The following is a 9,636-nucleotide window of genomic DNA, read 5'->3' as shown; positions in this document are numbered from 1 at the left end:
CCCCATCTGCAAAATGAAAAGGGTAAACTCTGAGTGCTAAGCAGAGCACAAAACTATAATACACACCTTGGTTCTACTATGTTAAAATATACCATATGGTCAAAGACTGGAGGGGAACTGAAGAAATACAAATTGTTGTGTTAGGGTGATAGGATTATGGGAAAATAATTTTTAAAAGAACCCTTTTCTTTAGTGGCTAAAGTATTTCTACAACAAACAAAACTTCTGAAAATGATTAAAATGAAAAAAAAATTTTTTAATTTATTTTTTTTATGAAGCATAGTTGGTTTACAGATTATGGCAGTTTTATGTATACAACAATTAAAATGAAAAATTCTATTCTTTCTCTGTTGTGAAGTTGTGAAGTCACTCAGTCGTGTCTGACTCTTTGTGACCCCATGGACTAGCCCACCAGGCTCCTCCATCCATGGAATTTTCTAGGCAAGAGTACTGGAATGGGTTGCCATTTCCTTCTCTAGCATGCAAAAGTTTTACCTGTTTCTTTTTTTTGCTCTTTTTTACCTTCCCCCTCTCTAAAACATAATTTTACAGTGAAGTGGGAATGTCTTAGGATCCTGACTATAAATACAGACACAAACATGTACAAATAAAAGAGACATTGATTTATATAATTTTAGACTGTTCTCAATTAAACTCTAAACTATCTAAAACACTAAGTGGGAAGAACATTACTAACCTTCCACTTAACCCAGTACCTGCATAACCAAGGCTTAATCAATGGTAGTTGTCACTATAAAGCCCTATTTCTGTGCCCTAGATCTTGTGATTCCTCTAGACAGAAAGGGCATCTCCGTCATGGTTGAATCCTTATTGTCTGACATAATGTCTGGGCACACAGTGCCTGGCTTTCAATTAAAATGGTTAAGTGAATAAATAAACAATAATTTTAAAAAGTGGGGGGATATAACATGGAGGTACTGTGCTAGTAAGAAGGACTAGTTTGCATCTGCTAATCCCAAACTCCCAATCCATCCCGTTCCCACTACTGTCCCCGTTGGCAAGCACCCGTCTACTCTCTACATTGGTGATTCTGTTTCTGTTTCATAGATAGGAGAAGGCAACTTAATTCTACCTTTAGTTCTTCTTCAAGCCAAGACCCATTCATTCATATCATGTCCCAAGAGGGAGTGATGGACACAGAAGCACAACCAGGCAATGTTACTCTGTCTGAGGCTGGAGGGTTTAGGCCTTTCCTTAACACACAGAGTGATAAAGAAGCCTGAGGTGAGGTTTTGAAGTAGCCATATTACCTTCTTGAAAGTAAGTTAATGCATCTCTTTGTTCATTCAACAAATAGTCTTTGAGTCCCTGTTATGCACACGGAATTGTTCTATGTGATGGGGATGTGAGGAGCTGGAAATGGAAGCAGAGAGGCAGGGAAGTTGACTATAGTATCTTTTAGTATCCTTTCACTTCCTAGGAGATCTCAGTGACTGCTGCATGGAATAAATGGATGGATTTGATAGGACTGCATCCTCTCAAATAGGATGCAATAGGTTCAGATTGCAATGAAGCTCCATGGATGAAAACCTTGGCTTCCCAGAAGACATCAGGGAAGTTTTAATGGATGCAGGGAGTGGCTCCAGTCTACCACAAAGATTTAACTGAGATTTTGTGACAGATGGATGAAGTGATGAAATGAAAAGTACCCTTAACTTGTTGTAAAAGACATTGTTTTGAATCCAGCCCTGACTCTATTTCTAGTTCTATAAAAATAAGCAAATTTCTCATATTTCTGAATGTGATTGTATTCGTCTATAAAACTGAGACAGAGCTATTTCCCCACAAGTTTGTATTAGTGATCTATCCCTGTGTACTAGACTGTCCTAATAATTAAGAGGCATAACACTGTCATGAAAAGTGTGTGTGTGTGTATGCTTAGTTGCTCCGTTGTGTCCGACTCTTTGTGACCCTTTGGACTGTAGCCCACCAGGCTCCTCTGTCCATGGCTTTTTCCAGGCAAGAATACCGGAGTGGGTTGCCATTTCTTTCTCCAGGGGGTCTTCCTGACCCAGGGATCGAACCTGCGTCTGTCTCCTGTGTCTTCTGCATTGCAGGCAGATTCTTTACCTACTGAGTCATATATTTATTCTGTAAATTCACTGGGCAACTTTTCTGCTGATCTGTTAGGATCACGTGTTGTTGTTGTTGTTCAGTCACCAAGTCATGTCCAACTCTTTGCAATCCCATGGACTGCAGCATGCCAGGCCTCCCTGTCCATCACCATCTCCTGGACCTGGCCCAAGTTTATGTCCATTGATGCCATCCAGCCATCTGACTCTCTGTCACCCTTTTCTCCTTCTGCCTTCAATCTTTCCCAGCATCAGAGTCTTTTCCAGTGAGTTGGCTCTTTGCATGAGGTGGCCAAAGTACTGAAGGACTGCCTTCAGTCCTCCCCATGAATATTCAGGGTACCTTTAGGATTGACTGGTTTGATCTCCTTGCTGACCAAGGGTCTCTCAAGAGTCTTCTCCAGCACCACCATTCAAATGCATCAATTCTTTGGCTTTCAGCCTTCTTTATGGTCCAACTCTCACATCCATACATGACTACTGGAAAGACCATAGCCTTGACTATATGGACCTTTGTCAGCGAAGTGATGTCTTTGCTTTTTAATACACTGGCTAGGTTTGTCATAACTTTCCAAGAAGCAATCGTCTTTTAATTTCATGGCTGCAGCCACCATCTGCAGTGATTTGAGCCCAAGAAGAGGAAATCTGTCACTGCTTCTACCTTTTCCCCTTCTATTTGCCATGAACTGATGGGACCAGATGCCACGATCTTAGTTTTTTCTAAAATTGAGATTTAAACTGGCTTTTTCACTTTCCTCTTTCACCCTCATCAAGACTCTTTAGTTCCTCTTTGCTTTCTGCCATTAGAGTGGTATCACCTGTATATCTGAGGTTGTTGATATTTCTCCCCACAATCTTGATTCCAGCTTGTAACTCATCCAGCCCAGCATTTTGCATGATGTGCTCAGCATCAGTTAAATAAACAGGGTGACAGTAAAGAGCCTTATTGTACTTCTTTCTCAATTTTGAACCAGTCAGTTGTTCCGTATAAAGTTCTAACTTTTGCTTCTTGACCTGCATACAGTTTTCTCAGACAGGTATTGTGGTCTGATATTCCCATTTCTTTAAGAGTTTTCCACAGTTTGTTATGATCCACACAGCCAAATGCTCTAGCTTAGTCAATGAAACAGAAGTAGATGTTTTCTGGAATTCCCTTGCTTTCTCTATGATTCAATGAATGTTGTTCATTTGATCTCTGGTTCCTCTGTCTTTTCTATACCTAGCTTGTACATCTGGAATTTCTCAATTCAAGTACTGCTGTAGCCTATCTTGAAGGATTTTGAGCATAATCTTACTAGCATGAGAAGCGAATGCCATTTTCTGATAGTTTGAACATTCTTTAGTACTGCCCTTCTTGGAAACTGGGATGAAGATGGACCTTTCCCAGTCCTGTTACCACTGATGGTTTTTCCAAATTTGTTGACATATTGAATGCAGCACTTTAATAGCATCATCTTTTAGGACTTTAAATAACTCTGCTGGAATTCCATTACCTCCACTAGCTTTACTGGCAGCAGTGCTTCCTGAGGCCCACTTGACTTCACACTCAAGGATGTCTGACGCTAGGTGAGTGACCACACCATTGTGGTTATCTGGGTCATTAAGATCTTTTCTGTACAGTTTTTCTGTGTATTCTTGCCATCTCCTCTTGATCTCTTCTGCTTCTATTAGGTGTTTACTGTTTTTCCCCTTTATTGTGCCCATCTTTGTGTGAAATGTTCCCTTGATATCTCCAGTTTTCTTGAAGAGATATTTAGTCATTCCCCTTCCATTGTTTTCCTCTGTTCTTTGCAGTGTTCTTTGAAGAAGGCCTTCTTGTCTCTCCTTGCTATTCTCTGGAGCTCTGCATTTAGTTGGGCATACCTTTCCCTTTCTCCCTTGCTTTTCGCTTCTCTTCTTTCCTCAGCAATTTGTAAGGCCTCCTCAGACAACCGCTTTGCATTCTTGCATTTCTTTCCTTTTGGATGGTTTGGTCACTGCCTCCTGTACAATGTTATGAACCTCTGTCCATAGTTTTCACATACTCTGTCGACCAGATCTGATGGCCTTGAATCTATTCATCACCTATGTATAATCATGAGGGCTTTGATTTAGGTCATATCTGAATGGCTGAGTGATTTTCCTCACTTTTTTTAGTTTAAGCCTGACTTTGGTATAAGGAGGTGATAATCTGAACCACAGTGAGCTCCTGGTCTTGTTTTTGCTGTCTGTGTAGAATTTCTCCATCTTTTGCTGCAAAGAATGTAACCAATCTGATTTTGTTATTGACCATTTGGTGATGTCCAAGTCATTTCTTGTGTTGTTGGAAAAGTGTATTTGCTCTGACCAGTGCTCTCTCTTGGCAGAATTCTGTTAGTGTTTGCCCTACTTCATTTTGTACTCAAAGCCAAATTTGATCCCATATGTAGCTGCATTTAATTGATGAGGGCCTCAGATTAGCTGGGACATACTTTTTCATCCTGAACTTCTTAAAGCCATGGCCATTTCAGGGCAGCAGCTAAGAATTTGAAGGAGGAATCTGATAGGTCTGTTAAGGCTTGGCTTTGGAAGTCAGGAGGAACCTGAGCAGATTCTTTTAGGATTGGTGAAGTTTTTTGAAATGAAGAGGGGAAATAAGGGAATTCTAGTCCCATAGACCAAAGAGTATGATAAGTTTTCAAGAGAGGTGGCTCCTGAATCATCTGGCATCAAGAAAATCTTATTGCAAATACATAATTTTCTTTGTGACTGAATTTTGTGACTGGTAGCACACTGCTCTAATGTGTGTTGATTGCCTGGATTGGTGAATCTCTTTTACCAGTCTCTCTTTTTTTAGAAATCTCCTTTTTCCCCCTTTCCCTCCAACTCTTTAGTTAAACCATGACACTTATCACTCAAAAAGGGGACTATACGACCTAGGGCTCCCATCTAACATGAAGAGGAATTAGAGAGTCTTTACTGGAGGAAGGGACCAAGGAGAAAAAAAGAGGGCTAAGGCCTAACGAAGGAGATCAGCCCTGGGATTTCTTTGGAAGGAATGATGCTAAAGCTGAAACTCCAGTACTTTGGCCACCTCATGCGAAGGGTTGACTCATTGGAAAAGACTCTGATGCTGGGAGGGATTGGGGGCAGGAGGAGAGGGGACGACAGAGGATGAGATGGCTGGATGGCATCACGGACTCGATGGACGTGAGTCTGAGTGAACTCTGGGAGTTGGTGATGGACAGGGAGGCCTGGCACGCTGCAATTCATGGGGTCCAAAGAGTCGGACACGACTGACTGAACTGAACTGACTGAAGGCCTAAAGAAAGCATTTAATCTAAATATCTCCTTTAGAGGTGAAACCCTGGAAAGCAATTTAGGGATAGGGTAGGAGGTAATACAAATGTTCAGAAATGCTTGAATGTTCAGACTTGCAGGGCACCAGGGTTTGCTCTTTGCTCCGTGAGCACAAACCTTAGAAAAGCCCTATGTTCAGCTGCTGCTGTCCAACACATCACTGAGCAGAGTACTCTTGAGAGTAGAGTGTCTCACATGCTGCTGGAGTATAGAGAAAACAGGCAGTTTCTGGATTCCCCAGAGGGTGCAGAACAGTCCAGAAAACTGGTGGGCAGGACAGGGCCTCCGTAGATCTCCAGTCTAACTGTTTCTCTTGAGCCATGGTCCCTCTGCCTAGACTTTTTTTCCCCGCTCTGAATACCACCCTTACCTCTTCCTACCTGGGGAAGCTTTTAAAAATGCCTATGTATGGCTCCATTCCAAACTATGTAAATCAGAATCTCCAGGGGTTGAGTCCTGGTGTCTGATTTTTTGCAGGTTGCCAGGTCATTCTACTGTATAGCCTGGGTTGAGAACTACTACCCTAATTGAAGTTTAGTCCTGTGCTTGGATTTAAGTTAAACATCACTTCCTTAAGAAAACCTTCACTGATCAGCCACAGCCTAGGTCAAGTACTCCTATTATATGTCCTCCGAATAACCAGGACTTCTTCCTCTTGGCATTTAAAAGTTGAGTCATCATTTGTTTTGCATCTGCCTTTCCCTGTAGACTTCTCTGTGAGGGGAGAAACATTTCTGCCTTGCTTACCCAGGAACTTGGTTCAACCATGCACCAACTGGTTACACAGTTGGTGTCCAGTAAATGCATCCTGAACAGAGGCTTGCCTTTACTCAGTCTTGGGTGTGTGATCAAGGCTTCAAGTCATGAATCTGCTAAGAGGATTTTTATAGGGCTATGACTTTAAATAGGCTTCATGTTTTCATCTTTGAGACCATGGTGTTATGACACTTCAGCAGACTCATCATCACCATTATAACCCTGTGCAGCCAACATTACTCTTGCCATCTTGCAAGTGAAAAGAAGTTAAATAACTTGCCCAGGTCCCTAAACTCTATTGCCTGGGCACAAATAATTGCTGGTAAGGAAAACCCCTTTCAACAGGATTTCTGTTAGTTTGTGCTGAACTCTTATTTCTGTCTTGACAGCTGGTGGCTACTACATGGGGGATTTTCTAGGGGTCTCCAGTTTCAGTGCCTAGGGCCCCTTTCCCCTAGGGAAATCGATTGCGATTTCCTGCCCTACTATACCCTTACAAGGTGCAGGCAACATGGGGCCTTGCCTATAGAAGGATATCATAAATGCTGTATTCTTCAAAGTCACCCTGTCGTGTTTATCCTGGAGAGGCAGGTGTGTGTGTGTGTTTGCGTGTATATAAGAGAGAGAGAATAGGAATGTCTGAATAGGAGAATAGGAGGCGCAAGAGGGTCCTCCACGAGAAGCCTAGGATTAGTTGCGGGCTGGGCCCGAGATCCGTCCCTTCACTGCCTCCACCCCAAATCCCAGGTTCCAACATCCACAGGCCTCTGGGTGGGAATCCCACTCAGACTCTTGAGGCATCTTGGGTTCAGCCTGGGTGACTTGAACTGAAGCTCAGAACCATGCCTCCTCCCTCGCCTGCACATCAGCCCCTGAGTCCACAGCGGGGGGCCCCCCTGACTTGCCCTGCCCCGGTGTCCGGCCTCTGCTCGGTGCCCGGCCCCAGAGGCGCAGTGAGGCGGCCACCGGGGAGACCGAGATGGGTCTCCTTTCGCGCTGGGGCCTCCGAGCTGCCCTCTCCAGCGCGCATTCTTGGTACAGGTGGCACAGCTTCACGCGCCGGCCGGGCTTCCCAGATCACGGGAGAGGCTAATCTCGGGTCTAGATCTCCCAGCCGTGCAGCGGGTGAAACCGCTACTCGACTTTTTCCCGTTCCCTTAACTCCTCACCCCAAAACGCAAAATCCTAGGCTGGGCAGGACCGGATCACCTCTGCCTCCTCCCATTGCGCCAGTCCTGCGAGCGAGAGAGGCCCCCGCGCCGAGGCGGTGGCTGGCAAAGGGGAGTGGAAAGGGAGGATGGATGGGGCCGAGGGGTGGAGTGGTGATGAGGGGGATGTAGGAGGGGGTGTCATTTTCTTTTTCTTTCTTTTTTTTTAGAAGTATTTCTCTCGCGAGAAACCGCTGCGCAGACGATACTTGAAGAGGTGGGGAAAGGAGGGGGCCGCAGGAGCGGCGGCAGAGACTGTGGGTGCCGCAGGCAGACAGGCGGCCACAGCTGGGACAGCTGCGGGCGGAGTGGGGCAGCGGCTGCCGCGGCCAAGACCGAGGAACAGCCGCCGCCGCCGCCTTGGGAGCCGGATCCGCCGCTTCTCCAGTGGGTGCAGCCAGGGTCCCCAAAGGGATCGGGCGGCCGCCGCGGCTGGGGCTCCAGCCACGGAGGCTTTTGCGTTTGCGCCGCGCCGAGGGCAGAGACAGGGACTGGGGTGAGGGGCTGTCCCGGAACGTCCAGAGCTGGCGCTGGCCCTCCCCTGCCTGACAGCTTCCTGGCCCGGGGCTCCTGGTGCCGGGCTCGGCGTCAGATGTTGAGGGGTGGTGGCAGTGCCCGGAGCCGGCCGGGGATGGCGCGGCGGGCTTCCAGCCCGGCGGCTTGGCGGAGAGGACAGACTGGGAAGCTGGGGCGTCAGAGCGCGCATTGCGCACAATTCGTGCTAGTAAAAAATACACCCAGCGAGCTCGTCCGGGGGTTTAGATCTGCTCAGGACACAGGGACTTTTGCAGGGCTTTTTTCAGGCGGCGCCCGGGAGGCCAAGGGGTTGGCTGGAACCGATGCTGCCGGGGGCCTGGGGCTTTTCAGCCAGCTGTGGAGCAAACGGTCTTCACTTACCCAAAGTGCGCCACGCGCAGGCGGTGCGCGGGTTGGGCTCGGGAATGGGGACCCTGAGGCTTCAGCATCCTGATGCCCTGAATTTCTCCCCCCGCCTCGGCGATTTGTCTGTTGCAGCTGGCAGGGGCCGCCTGAAGTGGGAGCAGCGCCTGGAGAAGGCGGGAGGAGCCCGGCCCGGGGGACGGGCGGCGGGAGAGCGGGACCCCGGCGGCGCGGCGCGCTCCAGGGCGCAGCGGCGGCCGCGGACACAGCCCGGGGCGCGGCGAGAGGCGGCGGGAGCCGGCGGCCGCTCGGCATCATGCGGCGAGGGGGGCTGCTGGAGGTCGCCCTGGGATTTACCGTGCTCTTAGCGTCCTACACGAGCCATGGGGCGGATACCAATTTGGAGGCTGGGAACGTGAAGGAAACCAGAGCCAACCGGGCCAAGAGAAGAGGCGGCGGAGGACACGACGCGCTTAAAGGGTAATGGATCGGGCCAGCTGCTTTGGTGTGGGTGTCCCCTTCCTCTTTTCCCGAGTATCAAGATCCAGAGGAACTGACAGGGTCGATTCTCGACAGTAGAAGGATCCTTGATAAGACTTCCTGGGAGCACCTCAGAGATGCAAGGGTTACCCAGTCCTCGCTGCAGTTCCTGGCCAAACCACCTTGCTTCTACTCTTTACGGATTTCTGCCCCAGAGTTAGAGGTCAAGGCTAAAAGGAATCCTGGGCATTGTCGAGGCTGATTTGGGGAGGCGAGGAGGTTCTTTGAGGAAGAAGGGGAGGAGCTGCGACTGAAAAGAGGGGCAGCCGATCCTTTCCCTTCATACCAATTCCGGTTGTGTGTAGGGAAAGCAATTGCATGGTGGGCATCTTAGTAGATGCTCTGTTTGTAGGGGAGCAAGGAAAGAAAGGGATTCCAAGGACAGCCATTCAGAGGAGACACATAGCTAATAGTTGGTTCTCCTTGAAGGTGCGCTTATTAAAATTAGGGACTTTTTCCTTTAGATGTCTACACTGGAAGCAGAGCAGGGCAAGTGTTTCTGAGAACTTGTTTTGCGGTTTTAAGAAGCTCCTTATTTCATGGGGGCAGTAATGCTGCTGTGGCAGGCTTTGAATGAGCGTTTTTAACCAGCCGTGTGTGTGTGTGTGTTACACACATGTAGTTGAACATTTCGCCAGTCTCCTATGCCCCTATTACAGAAAATGTTTCAGCAGACAGTATTTAAATTAGGCGGGTTAATTGCATAAATATTGTCAGTTTCCTGAATCAAAGAAGGGTGGGAGTGCCCTTCCCTTAAAATTGTTCAGATTGAAAGAGCAGTATCTCTGAGAGTGTTTAAATTCAAGACTCTATAGAAGCAGCAGGATGGATTCTAAATGACC

General features: G+C 47.3%; 1 protein-coding gene across 1 annotated transcript in view; it reads left to right on the top strand.

The window, feature by feature from the left end:
• FBN1 (fibrillin 1) overlaps positions 7,552-9,636 on the top strand; it is a 275,163-nt gene continuing 273,078 nt past the window's right edge. Inside the window, exons 1-2 of the mRNA XM_018054172.1 lie at positions 7,552-7,762; positions 8,390-8,734. Coding sequence (XP_017909661.1) covers positions 8,571-8,734 — 164 coding nt within the window. The 5' untranslated portion in view covers positions 7,552-7,762; positions 8,390-8,570. The remainder of the gene's footprint in view (positions 7,763-8,389; positions 8,735-9,636) is intronic.

This window comes from Capra hircus, chromosome 10 (assembly GCF_001704415.2).
Source record: "Capra hircus breed San Clemente chromosome 10, ASM170441v1, whole genome shotgun sequence".
NCBI lineage: Eukaryota > Metazoa > Chordata > Mammalia > Artiodactyla > Bovidae > Capra > Capra hircus.
This window is presented reverse-complemented; position numbering and strand designations above follow the sequence as displayed.